The sequence below is a fragment of the Larimichthys crocea genome, chromosome VII, assembly GCF_000972845.2.
Source record: "Larimichthys crocea isolate SSNF chromosome VII, L_crocea_2.0, whole genome shotgun sequence".
Classification (NCBI taxonomy): Eukaryota; Metazoa; Chordata; class Actinopteri; family Sciaenidae; genus Larimichthys; species Larimichthys crocea.
The window spans coordinates 5,642,081-5,657,648 of NC_040017.1; the positions used below are offsets into that span (position 1 = coordinate 5,642,081).

At 42.9% G+C, this 15,568-nt stretch overlaps 1 protein-coding gene across 2 annotated transcripts in view; it reads right to left on the reverse strand.

Moving 5' to 3' along the window:
* Window positions 1-7,400: 7,400 nt before the first annotated feature.
* LOC104920889 (eukaryotic translation initiation factor 4 gamma 1) overlaps window positions 7,401-15,568 on the reverse strand; it is a 34,034-nt gene continuing 25,866 nt past the window's right edge. For both annotated transcript variants that reach the window (XM_027280150.1, XM_027280149.1), the window contains exons 17-33: window positions 15,092-15,502; window positions 14,044-14,190; window positions 13,704-13,940; window positions 13,494-13,598; window positions 12,207-12,497; window positions 12,013-12,124; window positions 11,806-11,920; window positions 11,476-11,714; window positions 11,234-11,358; window positions 10,823-10,995; window positions 10,324-10,449; window positions 10,126-10,207; window positions 9,874-9,972; window positions 9,534-9,668; window positions 9,348-9,429; window positions 9,093-9,233; window positions 7,401-8,999 (exon numbers count right to left, since the gene is read on the reverse strand). In XM_027280150.1, coding sequence (XP_027135951.1) covers window positions 8,818-8,999; window positions 9,093-9,233; window positions 9,348-9,429; window positions 9,534-9,668; window positions 9,874-9,972; window positions 10,126-10,207; window positions 10,324-10,449; window positions 10,823-10,995; window positions 11,234-11,358; window positions 11,476-11,714; window positions 11,806-11,920; window positions 12,013-12,124; window positions 12,207-12,497; window positions 13,494-13,598; window positions 13,704-13,940; window positions 14,044-14,190; window positions 15,092-15,502 — 2,802 coding nt within the window. In that variant the 3' untranslated portion in view covers window positions 7,401-8,817. The remainder of the gene's footprint in view (window positions 9,000-9,092; window positions 9,234-9,347; window positions 9,430-9,533; window positions 9,669-9,873; window positions 9,973-10,125; window positions 10,208-10,323; window positions 10,450-10,822; window positions 10,996-11,233; window positions 11,359-11,475; window positions 11,715-11,805; window positions 11,921-12,012; window positions 12,125-12,206; window positions 12,498-13,493; window positions 13,599-13,703; window positions 13,941-14,043; window positions 14,191-15,091; window positions 15,503-15,568) is intronic.

Below are 15,568 nucleotides of genomic sequence, written 5' to 3' on the forward strand. Positions count from 1 at the left end.
CTGCGTTTGGGGAAAAAAAACAAAAAACTTTTGTACCTCTAGATATGCAACAGGTCCGTGACATCGATGACTGAGAATCTGTCAGCAGGTGTGTGGAGCAGGAGAACACACCTGCTGGACACCTGATAGAAAGGTGGAAAAAATTAAATTGACTCTTTTCAGACTCAAATAAACATGTGGATTTGGATTTGGTTGTAGTGTTTTTACTCACTAAAACTTGTAGAAAGAAACATTTTTGCTTAATTGTTTTCACACAAACTGAACAGGTGTCTCCATCAAACACAGGTTGCAACATTTGCAGACAGATTCAATATGAAAGGTTAATTACAGTGTTACCTAAAGGCATTATATTTTGATATGTTTTATTGTTCTATTGTCTGTCTTTTGGGGTAAATTAATTATTTCAGAAGATATGTGAAACATGTCACGACTGTAGATAATATATAAAGTGCAATAGCTCCCTCTAGTGTATTTTCAATGGTGAATACTGAAGCTCAGCTCAAAAAGAGTGTGAGGGAGAAAAGACAGACGCTGTGCACTTCCATACCACTGATACGCTACAACCAGGGCTGCAGCTACAAATAGAGGACGTCAGGTTGTCTGTACTTTTTGGGCTGGTTCAGCAACACAAGAGGAGTTTGCATTCTACACCTGAAAATTTACAAAAGGTTGGTATTTTATATGCTGATTATAGCATGTACAGACTCAATATATCTACTGTAAGTTGAACTACTTTTAGGTCAACAAAAATGAATACATAAATATAAAAATCCAATATTCTTTAACTAGAAATGTATCCCTGGAAATGTGTAGAAGCACAATTTAGACTTTCATGTTAATGGCATTAAATATATATTAAATGAAACTGTACAGTTAACTGAATGAACACAATATGAAAAATAATTTGTGACAGAAGGAAGTTCACATGTTGCAGCACAGAGACAGGCTAAGAAAGTTTAGATTGAACTTTTTGAATGGAATAAATAAAAAGTAAGATGAAACGCTGTGGAGATGAGAGAACCTATATTTAACATAGACGTTACAATATCTTAAATTCTGTAAGTGAAAGATAGAATAAATGGAAAAGAACACATGATATAGCATAAAATAACGTAGCAATATTTTTTATTTTGTCACTTTTCCAGTTAAACTGACAGACTTGGAATGCAGAATGGTTTGGGACAAAGTAAAGGAAGAAATCTGTGAGTGTTTTTGATTCAAATTTGGATATTTCTTTTGTATTTACCTGCCTTAGATCAGCCACATTACAAACACAGATGAAATCGTGCAAACGCTCGACAGATGCTCGCAGAAGGGTGTCCCTGTAAACCATTTAAAAGTCATTAGCAGGCAGCAGCTGCAGATAAATACTATTAAACAAATGTATTTAAAACCTTTTGCAGATGGCTTCAAATGGCAACCCTGCAATATCCACAAACCATCAGGCAGATGTTCAAGCTTAAGTAAATGTCAGAGCAGGAACTCTCCTCTCTGCAAGCCTTCTGCTTTTTCAGACAATCAAACTGGATCATATCCAGCCGGGCTCATATGTGTTCACGTAAGACCTTAACATGAATAACATTCACATTTAGCTCAAATGTTCGCTGATAGTGCCTTTACAAATCAAACATGTAGACTCCAGACATTAAATATTTGCAAAACTTGCAGACTTAAAGGTCCAGTGTGTCAGATTTTGAGGGGATTTAGGTCACACATTTTGCGACCACAGAGGCGAGGGGGTTGCAATTATCTGATGCAAGATGCCACTAAAGCATGCTGCTCCTTTAAAGATCTTACTAACAGCATTTTTTATATGATGAAATTTAGTAGATTAACCAAAGCAAACAACGGTGGTATATAGGGATGGGAATCGAGAACCGGTTCCGTGTGTTTCAATTCCATGGAATCATCTGGCAGTTTATCCAACGATTCTCTTATCGATTCCAGAAAACACGAATTACGTCGCGTAACTTCCGCAAGAAGTTATGCATGCTCGAGTCCAGCAAGCACGACAAATTACAGCACGTAACTTACGCAAGTTTAGCACGTGCAGTGCAATCAGTAGTAAACAATGTCACTCACTCGGTTCAAACGCTCCAAAGTTCGGCTGCATTTTACCAAAACAGATGGCAACAGGGTGACTTGCAATCATTGCAAAGTGGAGATAACAGCGTCGGGAGGGAACACGACGAACATGCAGAAACATTTGCGCACGCAACATGCAATATTTTGAAATGAATGTCGTGTTTTTGACACGCTTCGGACTGGAGATGAATCTCAACCTAGCAGCAGTGGCAGCAGCCAGGCTATGATCACCTCTGCCGTTACTATGGAAGTACCTTCCGTAGTTGATAAGAGAATCGATAAAGAATCGAATCGTTAAGCAGAATCGAGAATGGAATCGGAATCGTAAAAATCTTATCAATTCCCATCCCGAGTGGTATACAGAGAATAGAGAGCTAGCAAGCTACAAGCCTGCTGCCATGCTAGCAGCTCTGTGTAGCTTTACTGCAGTGGTGGTTTAAGCTAAATGCTAATGTCAACACGCTAAGGCACTCACAATGACTGTGTAATGACGTTAGGTCCAGTGTGTGGGATTTAGTGGCAACTAGTGCTTATTGCAGCCTCCCTGCCTCACCATCTCCTTCCCAGGTGCAACAGGTGGCTACAAAACACATTAAAAACTCAAAAGTCCCAGTCTAGAACTACTGTAGAAACATGGCAGACTCTGTCAAAGAGGACGCAATTCTTATTTTCAGGTGATTATACACTAATGAAAACATAGTTATGAATAGTGTATTCCATTTCGCCATATTCTGTAAATAGAGCCCCCGTAATCTGAATGTCATTAGTTTTTTAATTTTGAAATCTCAACCTGTTGTACCTGTAGCAAAATTCAAGGCAATCCATCCAAGCAACTGTTGAAAGATTTCACTCAAAATCTCAAATTGTCATGGTCGTGGGTCATTGCCAATCTACCTTGCAGATGTCAAGCCGTTACACTAAACACCTGGAAATCTTGACTTGCTGCTGGATCTGAACAAAACGCGTATCCCCCTAGAGTCAGTAGAGTTTATCCTCAAGACGGCTTGAAAATTTGGAGCAAAGGTTACGGCCATCCTTTTGAACAATTGCTGAGATATTCACTCTGAATGTCATCGTGGTGGTGAAAGAAAGAAAGTCTGGAAAGTGGAACAAAAGTTAGTTTCTTATGCGTGTGTCATCGTCTCAACATTTACTCATCTTACTGTGTAAAGATTTGGGCAGCAATTACTCAAACCTGGGCATTATTTACAAGATTAATGGCATACAATTGTTCAAAATATGCTGATCCAAGTGGAAAAAAAGTAATATCTGCCAGGAATGCAACGTCAGTACACTCTCTTACTCTGTAGAATCTGAACTGGCCTCTTACCTATTCACAATACCCTGTGCAAATATGCTTTGGAAGGATTACATGGAAAGGAAACGATAGGTCCACCAGTGACGCAACAGTGTGAAAATGTCATCTGAAAACCGGGTCCAGCTGACTGTGCTACTGCAGCCGAGTGAAAGCAGTTTAAAGATAAGGTGATTCTCCCGAGGCTGAGCATGTCAGCAGGGAGAGAGCAGGTCTCGTAACAGGTGAGATAAGCTGATAAGGGCCACGTTTAAAATGATGGGCCGACTCTGGCTAAGGTTACACAGAGGTTGAATTACAGACGACAAAGGCTTTCTGCTCTAGATCTATTATGTGGAGTGCTGCTTAACAGAGAACATCTGAGTTTGGGTGTTCGGTTAAAAGGGAAACAGTTAAGGCGAAGATGTGGCTCCAGAAGTATGTGGGCTGTGCAACAGAGCGTGGTAGTGATGAAAAATGATCGACTGCCTACAAATGTTGAAAGTAAAAATATGGGAACTCTGAGGTGCTGGGTTATTTTATTTTTTTATTATTTGACTAAGCAATGTTTGCTGAGCACACACTTTCTATTTGTATCTGAGTGTTCAGTCTGAGCTCACTCCTCTCCTCGGCTCTGATATTTTTGTTTAGTGTGGAGACTTCAACTCACAAGTTCGACTGCCGTGGGCTGACAAAAAGGCAGTGATACACAGAGCAGCTTATTGAAAAACTCTACAAGGCCAAAAGTTTCTTTCTGTGTTGCTGCTTAAACGGAGAGTTTGGTTTTTTTTTTAAGTGAGGTTACTTGTCTGAAATCTGTGTTATACACAGCGGTCTAGCGCTGCCAATTTGGAGAAGCCAACAGAGGTGTCAGCACGGAAGTCGAACAATCTGTTGCTGTGGACAGCAGAACTAAAAGACAGGTTGGCCTTTTTATGTGGCTGACACATTTTTCTGCTGACCCTGTCTACAGTAGCACTTCCGTGCTTCTTCAAACTGGTGTCGTGCTGACCACTGTCTACTGTAGGTAACACACTGACAATGCGTAAGTACAACCCCAAAATCTCAAACTATCCCTTGAACAATGTGGTTCGATTTCCAGGTGCATCATTAGGAAACAGGCCTAATGCAGTTTTTTGAAGTGTTACTAATCAATAGTCTGTGTTACCTCGACGGCATTCAACAGAACGGAAGTAAAGCAAAGTATTGCTGTGACGGCAGAAACACAATGTTTTATTCACATAAAGAAAGACCCACCCCAATAAAATCGAGATTTACCAAAGTTTTTAGATTTATCTTTTTGTCTACAGCAGTGCTTTGCTTTACTTGCTCAGACTTGGGTCTTCTTCTCAAAACTGAGGCTCGTGATGACCGCCGTCTGCTGTAGGTAACATGCTGACAATGTGTAAGTACCTCATACAACCCCACTTAAAAAAACAAAACAAAAAAAAAACCCTGGACTATCCCTTTAAGAACGTGGTTTGATTTCCAGGAGAGTCTCCAGCTAACCCTGACCTACGTGTTCTTGGACTGAGAGAGGATACCAGAGCATCCGGAGGATAATCCTTACCTGGATAGTCATTACACTTCTCCTATCGTGGTTTAATTCAGACAAATGTCACGCAAGTGCGTCACTGCTAGATGATTCTGTGTGGCTCATGTCGAGAGGTGAACATTGTCAGGAGTGTCATAGTGTCAAGGGAGTCTTGACATGATGAAGACTGGAGATCGCTGCCATAACATGCTATACTGTGTATTATGCTGTAAAGAAAGCCAACATAAGAAATACTAATCATCTATAGTTTTTGTTATGATAGTAAAGGAAATATGATGCATATTCTGTACCTCCAGTGTTAAGTAGGTGTTTGCAATTATGTAATATTTAATTCGTGCAGTATTCCTACAGATTTTGTGTTTCATATTGCTTTTACAAGGTACTCACAAGCTGTAAGACATCATTTGTTCATCTATTTTACTAGAATATGTGTTTTATTTTGTGCTTTAGCTGCAAGGAATAAGTTTCATGTCATTTAATCTCCAACAGTTACTCTGTTTGATGCTGGTAAACCTTCAATTTGACATGTCTGGAGTGAACAGGACAGGAGCAGTCAGTGCCACGCTGACACTGCAGATACCAGCTCCAGCTCTCAGTTTAAAGTACAACTTGTACAAATCAGGTTTTTGTGGTTATGGATGAAATTGTGATTTTTTTACTGACCGACTGAAACACAATTGATTAGAAATGAGAAAACACTGCAGTGTTCCAAACCTCTGGGACGCAAATAAATCAAAAGGCAACACTGTGAAAGATGTTTAGTTGCAACCATATGGAGCGATAATTAAAAATCTCTATTTGAATAATACACAGTGATTCCATAGCACTGCATTCAGAGTCAAACCCTGTGTGGAAACTCTGAGAGCTTTGCAGACTCGTTGTTGTGTTTCTTGGCTGTCTGACCGTCTTAAAGTCAGCCAGCTACTTATGTAACCAACAAGTGAAGGTTCAAGTCCTATTTTTCTGGAGTTCCCCAAGAAGTCCAGCACGGTGAAGTCTGTGGACAACAATAATTTTAGAAACATGAGGATGATGTAACAGATGTGTTGACGTGTTACCAGTTTGTAATTTCTCCAGCCGACCACAGCAATCTTTTCTTATGGCCAGCTCAACAGATTTAAAGAGAGAAGGCTGTGCCTCAGGGACAATGTAGGAGACCACTGAAAGATCCATGTTAGGAACTGTAGCCCCCATGAATTTAGACTAGCTGGTGTGAAGGCTAAACTGGTGTTTTTAAGTTTTGAGTTCTTTTAAGTCACAGTAGCAGCTTTTTTGGTACACTGAACCTTTTTATGTGTAATAATACTTTTTTTTTTTTTAACAAAAAAGTTACACTTTGCACCTAAAGTCACCATTTGCAGCAATGGGACCTAGATTTGAAAAAAACAAAACAAAAAAAACCCGACAAAGTTGGAACACCTTTGAACATGGTAAAGGGTAAAATTCTACAGCTACGTTTTTTAGAGAGCGCAAGTAGTAATGTGATAATTTATATTAAAAGGTGCGTACAGTGCACTGAATACAGCCCCCCTAACCCCCCTGCTCCAAGCTTGAAGGATAAACTACAGTTGCCGCCTAGAGCCAAAGTTTGGTTTGTCCAGTCTGGGTTTATAAAAACATGATGGTTAAACATGGCGGACTCCATGGAGGAGGACCCGCTCCCTCAGGCTTATTCTAAAGGAAATAAAAACACTGATTCTTATTTTCAGGTTGATGTACACACACAAAAACATAGTTATGCTTATTGTATTTTCTGCCTACATATCTTGTTAAGTGTTACACACTGGACTGTTAAGTAATAAATGATTTAATTTACACAATGTTGCATTTAAAATGAAATATGAATTAAAATGATTATAAATTGCATCTTAAATGAACTCAGCTTTACGGTGTGTGGGAGCTTGATGATCTTGGACAACTGAGCCATCACCATGACAACCAAGCAAACTCCATTTGATCATAAGACGTTTTTGAAAGCTCTGGGAAAAAAAAGTGTGTTGACTTTGGACAGCGACTGAGTGTTTTCACAGGAGGCAGGTTTATTACTAATAGGAAGATTGATTATTGTTAAATCCTTCATGAAACCGGTCTATTGTAGTATAATGTTTTTAAAATGATCAACAACCAGGAGGTCATGTATCACCGGTGATACTCGTACCATAGCTTGGTTTAAAAGGTCCTGTGAGATCACTGGTGTTAAAAAGAAGTATCTGGTTTTCTGCGTTGACAGCAGTTAAGTTGTTCAGAGGCATGGAAATGCACACGCCTAAAATCAAAAAACCATAAATCAACACAATAAAAACAGAGCTGGCTGCAAACACAGCTAGCTCTGATGCTGCTGACGTTAACGTACGGTAGCTGTGATGGGCTCTGTTGTCCGAGGCCAGTCCCACCACAGCAGGACAATCAAGCCTGCACACTTTCTTCACAAACACAGCAGTATGGGAGGTTTTTTTCTTTTATTGGCAACGATCTTTATTCTCTCTTCCAGTTTTGGATGCGAAAAGAGGCATTAATTTTCTTTAATTAAATATCTTTTTAATAAAGTAAAGCAAAAAATATTTACAAATTTTCAATTAAATTGTAATCAATGACTTGGGTTGGATAATTACAAGCGCCTTCTGCCAGCTGAGGAGAGAAAAATATAAATACAGGGAAAAAGAGCATTTTATCTTTGAAAAACAAAAAGAACAAAAAAAAAGAACAAAAACAAAAAAATAAACAATCCATCATATATTTACAGAACTCTCCTGAAATTTCCACTCATGGAAGCAGAAAAGGCCTTTAGGATTTGTACTGTTAAACTATGTTTAAAGTCCTTTTTCGTTAAAGTGGATTTTTGACCGTATACTTTTTGTTTTCAAGTTTCAATAACGATATTTTATCTTTTTAAAATCCGACGACAGGCTTTGTAGGAAGGTGCGGCTGCGAGCCCTTGCTCTTGCTCTCCCTTTGTGAGTCCACAGTTTGTTTTTTGAAGCACAGCAAAATGAGTGAAACAGACACATCAGAGGGGACTGTTTGGGGTTTGGGGGTTGAGGGGGCGTCAGGGAAGCATCGTCACCCCCACAGCAGCAAAATGGTCAATGTTCATCAGCCCCCCCCTTTTCTCCCCGTAAGTTGACACTGCTCTCATAAAGTCTGCGTGAGATCCTCTGTCCGGAGTCCACAACCGTTACTCTAACTCCTATCTGAAATGTCCGTTAGACAGCTCTCGCCACTTTTCTTTGTAGTTTTCTGTTTTTATTACAAAACACACACTCCAATCATCCAACAAAAAAAAAAAGAGAAGAGAAACAAAAAAAGCTAGCCGTCTACATAAGCGCGTCACGTAGATCCAAACATCGCGCATGTGACACAACACACAACGTCGTGTCCACATGACAAAGGATGAATTCATCAAAAATATAGATGTGAACAGCCTTTTAAAGTTTCTTATACATCTGTCGTTATGCAAAGTGTCTTGAATAGAGTTGCCGTGGCGAGCTGAAAGCCATTTAAAAACAGGAAGTAAACCAGAAAAGGAAAAAAGGAAAAAACACTGGAGGAAACAGCATCCTCTCCCACGGCTTGTAACGCTTCTTAGCATTCTCTCTCTCTCGTATCTATTCTTTCTATTTCATTTCACTTATTTCAAAAAAAGACATTCGGTTTGCGCGAGGGGAAAACAAGAAACCCGAAAACAAAAACAAAACAAAAAAAATAACATGATCGAATGTTCGATCTGTAATACAATCTCTCCCAGTTGAAGAATTTTTTTCTTGCTTTTTTTTCTGTTTATGCAGAAGGTTTTTTTTTATTGATTCAGAGTCTTCTGAATCATCCATGGAACATTCGCTCCTCAACTCGGTTCTCCCATCGCTCCCCACAGTGAGGGGAGTCCCTAGCTGTTGTCGGACTCGTCCTCGGCCTCGCGGAGCCAAGTGAAGAAGGCGGTGACGGACTTGAGGGCCACGCCCTTGCCCTGCTGCTCGGCGGGGTCTTTGCTGGACTCCCACTTGTAGAAGGCCTCCTCTTTGATCACGTCCTCGTCGTAAAGGGTGTCGAAGAACATCCGCAGCAGATCTGACGGAGGTAAGAGAGACGGGATGTGAGAATCTGTATTGATGGGGACAAATAATACAAGCTAAATAATACAAACACAAGACAGCGACTCACTGGCAGGTTGCTCCATCTGCACCATCAGGGCTTGCAGGGCGTACAAGGCCTGCAGCTCCTTCTGTTCATCCTTCAGGTATTTCTGCAGCAGCTTCGCCCTCTGTCTGATCTGCTCACCGTCCACCTTGTACGGGTTCTCACCTGCAGGCAGTCAGTACGAGTTAGCATTGACGTGCTACGACACACTTCCATTCAGACATTTCAGTCAGCACACGCAGTTATAAGAAGGCTTTAATAAGTAATGTGCTGACTCACAGATGACTGCTGACTGGCAGATGCAAGTCATCAGAGCTCGGGCAAACACGTTGGAGGAGGTCTGCTGCTCGTCGAGGTTGGCCTGCAGCAACAACACACACACATACATGGCCGGGCGTTAATTGTGTTACATACACACAGTTACATAAGCTGGAAACGAAGATACACACAGGCAGGAGCACAGACCTCGATCCAGTCAAAGATCCGCTGGTTGTCGGCCTTGTCCTGAATCAGTCTGTCCAGCTGTTTGGTTAGCTCTGCAGAGCTTAGCTCCTTCTTCTTGTTTTTCTCTGTCTCGTCGCCCAGAGTGAACTCCACGTCCTAGTTATCAAGGTGGAGACAGAAACATCACCTTTTCATGACCTCCACTAACTTTCTCACTCTGATAATGGCCACAGTAATATAATATCTATTGAAATCTAATCTTCTATAATGATACTACAGCACCGTCTCTAATTATACTATAGACCCCTGCAGTGATAAATGATGATTAACGATGATTCCATACTGCATTTCCTGCGCTCACCTTTTCGGTCACAAACTTGTTGACGTCTACGTCCTCCGGCAGGAAGTCTTTCCACCCGAGGCCAGCCTCCCTCCACATTGTGCCCGCCTTTTTATGGCTCTGATGAGGAGGATACAGGTGTAATGAAGACTGATGGACATGCCGATCATACAACATTCATCGTGAACTAATTCAAAGTTACAGATTTGCCTCATGTCTACGTGTTTAAGGGGAGTTCAGAAGAATATACCCCTATGATTGATTGGTTCTCACCATTCCTTTGCAGAGTAAAGTGAGGATTTGGACCAGCAGGACTCCGGCTTTGCCCAGAGGGATCAAAGGTTTTGAAATCTCCCTGCAGGCATGAAAGGTCAACATAGATCACACATCAAAATTAACCCAAAGCTTCTCTCCCGCAGATTTCCTTGTCTAACACACGTCGAGGCTGGTGAAGCGAGGCCTGGGACTGACCTGAAAAGTTCTCCCATGGGGATGCCTCCCTCGTGGAGCATGGGAGTGATCAGTTCTGCCAGGTACAGCCAGATGTGTGGGATGTCTATCGCCATGTCTTCAGCCACCTCCAGGATTTCCTGAAGCCTGAGGAAACCCATTCAAGGTTGAAGAGGATGAAGAATGCGTTCCAAACAACTTAACAGATGGGGAAAACTTCAACATGGCACCACACTGATACAGACATATGGGAACGAAAGCTTTTTGGCAAAGCAAAAAAATGACTTAATTCGAGATGGATTAAAAATTTGACTTTTTAGAGACTAATTTACTTGACAAAGCCAGAGTTTTCCCGGCGGGCTTCTGTTTATTTGAAATCCTGCTGTTCTAAACTTTGTTTCAACACTTTCAACACTTCCGCTAGATCTCACAGAAGAGTTTGGTCTGCATGTAAACTTTTTTTCACTGTTCATAGGTTTTAGATCGACATTCCTTCTCCTCTCCAGGGCTTCATACTGACCCTTTATAGTACTGCAGTGTTGGGAGGGTGCCGGTCTTAATGAGCTGGTGCAGCAGCAGGCCCATGTGCTCCCTGGCGATGGTGCTGCGCTCCAGCGTCGACTCCAGTCCGTTTCGTACGAACACAAACAGCAACTGAGTGCTATTCATCTCCTGAACGCACTGCAGGGCTTCCTGCGGCGACAGAGGAGGATGTACAGACTGTTAGCAAGTGCTGCTTATCTAAGGATGGAACCGTGTCTGTCCAGCTGCATTTATCACCGCTAATGCAAAGGGAACATTCCTGCTGTTGCTTCACATTTAAAATGTTGAACCGACAAACTACATTGGGACTTTTATTGTGATGGAGCCACAGGAAATGCAATTTTTCACAAGAAAGAAGAAGACACAGGTTTGTACTGTCAGTGCGTACCTTCATGTCGTTGATGTGGAGGTACTCCTCGATGATGGCTGTGGACTTCTTGTTCAGCTCTTCCTCAGTCATGGCAGGCTTGGTCGAGGCCGGGGGAGGTGGAGGTGTGGCAGTCTCCCGCTTCACTGTTCACACACACACACACGCACGCACACACACACACACCAAAAAAAGAAATTAAAATCAGTTTCTAGAAGTCTGGATCTTTGTTTCATGCAACTCCTCTCTGTCATGCCGCCTACCATTCTCTTTGCTCCTGGCTCTCTCTCTGCTGCCTCTGTCTCGGTCGTCCGTCATGCTTGCCACCCTGCGGACTGGATCGGCCGTCCCGCGCTGCTCCCTCTCCCGGCTCCGCTCCTCATTCTCCCGGCTGAAGCTGCGCTTGGTGACCTGCAGGCGGTTTCGGTCGCGGTCGTCCCGTCGCTCAAATCGGTCGCGGTTAGAGCGGTCGAAGTCGCTGCGCTCTCGACTCGAGCTGTTTCTAGAGAAGGGAAGCAGAGTGGGGGGAGTTAACCGAGACCGAATCTCAAAAACAGATTTCAGTTCACCGAGTTGGCTTTTCCGTTCCTCACCTCTGAGGAACCCGTCTGTCTGAGTCCAGTGAAGAGCCCGAGGAGGACGGCGGTTGCTGTAAGGCTGAAAACCTGTTTAGAGTACTGGTGGCTGGACGGCCGCTTGCCTCTGAGCCTGCAGATGAAAACATGCAAATCACATGTTGAGTCTCAGCGGAGAGGTGCTCAGCTTAAATACGTATAATCACGTGGGTGTAGGAAACTTACCAGTATCTGCAGGTTTGGTGGTGGTACCACCGCTGCTGCCCTTACCCCAGCTCCCCCATGTACCTTTACCTCCTGGGGCAAGCAGCTGATTGTTGAAGTCAAGAACAGGAGTCTGAAAGGAGAGAGTGTTGGTTAAAAACACACTCCAACATCAACCTGATTAACAACGCTGTTTTCCACCAGGTCTCCCCTACCTTAGTGATTTTGCTAAGGCGAGAGGTGTCAATGGGTCGATTCTTGGAGATGGGCACTGTATTCCAGCCCTCGTCCTGGGGCTGAGCGCCGCGGCCTGGGGTATGAGGGCCACCACGACCCCCAGGACCTCCTCCGCCCATCCTGCCTCCGGGGCCGCTGCCCGACTCCTTCTTGGAGACAAGGGCTTGCTGCACCTTCATCTGCTCCCTGTGCTCCTCCAGCTCAGCCTCTTTGTGGATCTGGTCGATGGTCTTGGGACCCTGGTCGCCTCGCCGGGGGACCCAGTTGTTCTACAGTGGGGTGGAGGGGAAAGATTGTGAGTACAAGGCAGGAGGGGAGTCATGACAAAATAATTCATTGATATAAGTTTGCCCTCGGGGGAGTTTTGGATGTTAAGATGTCAACCAAAGCATTAAAAATCTAAAAATACTTTTGTCATTTTCTGTCCATAGCACCGATTTCCATTACACAACTTAATTTTTTTTTGAGAATAAGAGACAATTTTGACCAAACTGTATTGAAGTATTTTTCATTTTGACTTGTGAAACTATCAGAAGGCATCTAAAAACATTACTGCTGCGGACACTGGATCTGTTAGAGACGAGAACTGAAAGTGATCGAGAGATCAACATTCTAGGGACTTAAGTCTCTTCAGCCTTTGCCTAGAAAGGAAATAAAGGGTGTGTGTGTGTTACAGTTAAATTGGGCCAATGTGCTGACTTGGAGCAGCTGATTTTGGCTTGTAAAAACACTGAAGGCAGCAGGTTTTGTAACTCTGTGTGGGCGGGACTGGGTGCCTAACTACATGACTGCAGCATTCCTTTAGAAAAGTAACAAGACTAGAGTGAACTGACTTCATAACCGTGTGCTGGAAAAAAACATGAGACGCAAACAAAGGACTAGTTAAAGACATTGTAATTCAGCCAACAATGGGAATGAAATAAGGTGCATCTGGATGAGATGCTGGAGTTTGTGTTCAACAGTTTGTGACACCTTCAGTCAACAGGAAGGCGTTTGGTGACATTTCATCATTTCCAATTGATGTGGTGCAATGCCTTGTTGAACTCTGCTGAACTGATGCGGGTTGGCGGTTAACAGTCTGGCATTCAAATGCTGCATTCGGTGTCGTCTACCTTTGATATGAAGATCTTGACAGTTGTTGTACCGGATTGCTGTTCAGACATACGTGCTTGGCACTGGCATCGGCCCTAGTAACAGCTAAAATTCTCTAAGCCATGCATGCAAAGTAGTGAGTGTGTACTGTGTATGTGTGTGTTATCCGTTACCCGTCGAAGGTCCAGCACATCCTGCAACATGAAGCGGATTCTGGAGCTGGTCTTTCTCTCCTTTATGATCTTCTCCATCTGATTGAAGTATTGGTCCATACGAGGCTGAGGGTGGAAGACAGTTCGGTGAATCTCTCCTTCACTATAGTTCAAGTTTAAACTTGATCTAACTGCACGTTTATAAGCATGTGTATGTATGTGATGTTGTACCTTGGCTTTCTCAAAGTCCAGGTCCTTGCCGATGGTGGACAACAGTCTGCACAGGCACTCCAGGGACTCCTCGTCGTGGTTCTTGAGCAGCTTCACAATGCAGTCGTGCATGATGACCTCGGTGAGCATTTTGAGCTTGAACAGCTCGCCGATGAACTTGATGTTGCCCAGCGAGCGCCTCCTGGCCTTGTCTTTAGCATCCTGTAGCTCCTCAATGAGCCGCTGCTTCTCCTCCGCCTGCCACAGAAACGTCACGTACAAAGAGTGATTAAAATCAGGAAGTTGTTCGAGGAGGAATGGCAACTTTTTTTTTTTTTTTTTTTACGAGGCGGTATTATACCACTGAAGTGGCCTCCAGCTCTTTCTGCTTCTTCTCGAAGATCTCGTCGTCGTCTTTATCCTTTTCAAACTCCTTCTGGCATCGATTTAGCAGCAGCTTGCGGAAATTCACAGTATTTCCCGGCTTATCTGCGGATTCGACTTTAAGCTGAAGGGAGCAGAAAATAAATATTAGTAATTAATATCAGCAGCATAAATTTAAATTCATTCAAGAGACATTTGTAAACTAGGACTGCCACAGTTGCCGCATCACTGCCTGTTTTACCATTTGTCACAGTGTGAAGTTATCGGAATCATAAATAAATCAGTGTTTCTTCATTACACTACGTCGCCTTATTAAATGATTTGTGGTTAATATCAAAGATCCAGGATCTGTGTCATTTCCTTTAGCTTGTCATGCTGACAACAAATCACAGCTCTGCCAGTAACACCTTAATTATGATCCATTTCCTTATCAAATACCATCAGCAGTTTGATAAAAGGGCCTAAAGTGTTAATAATAACAGAGTTACTGATCGTTCCAATCAGTGAATAATTATCATCAGAATTAATGTGGTTCTACATTATCCCTCCTTGGAGCAAGTAGATCAAGTCAGCGTTACATTATGGGAGCTTATATGATGAAGAGTTAGTCAGTCATTACAGTGTTTATACTGCAGGAGTTTCTGATGGCTTTTGTTGTGCTGTCCTGTCTCCCGGCGTCTTTATTACACAAACAAATCATCTGCCAACCCGTCAATAACTACTGGTGTCTCAAAATGACGATGATGAGCTCGAACCGAGAGTCTGACAGCCGAATAAAAATCACTCCGAGCGCTTTCAGGAGCTTGATGGGATAATGTGACAGACTGAAAGAAAAATGCTGCACTGGAAAAGATGCTTGGACGTGCTACGCGCATATGGACTTCATGTTACATTTTAAAAGGAAGAGTTTCATCTTTTACTTTCACCACAAAATAGTCTTTAGATTTTAAAACATCATCATGCAGGTTTATGTCGTTTAACACATCATATTGACACACTATTGACCTTTGTGTGGCACCACTTACCCCCATAACGCAGCGGCACATGTTGGCGTAGGCCACCGAAAAGTCCGGCTCGGAGATGGCTTTTTCAAAGGTAAGATCTATGACTCCTTTCAGTCTCTCCTCAGTGTCTATAGTCAGTTCCGTCACCTGTTTCATCAGCTGTTGAAACTTTTGGGGGGTCAGTTTGTTGAGGATGCTGCGAACCCGTTTAAACAGCTCCTGGGTCTTAACCTGCTCCGGGTCGTTCTCCTCGCTCTCCTCTGCGCGGCTGCGAACCGCTTTCTTCGTCGAGGGCTTCCAAGCCTTTTCCGCTTTGTTCAGCTGCACGTCGTCGCTGAGTGACATGCTGGTGATGATTTTCCTCTGCTCTTTCCTCTGGAACTGCTGAGAGCGACGTGAGCCGCCTCCGACTCCGATGCCCATGCCGGGCGGCTGGGTGGAGGGAGAGAGACAAAGGAAGGGACAAAGATCAGTCACTGAGTATTAACTTAAAATGCA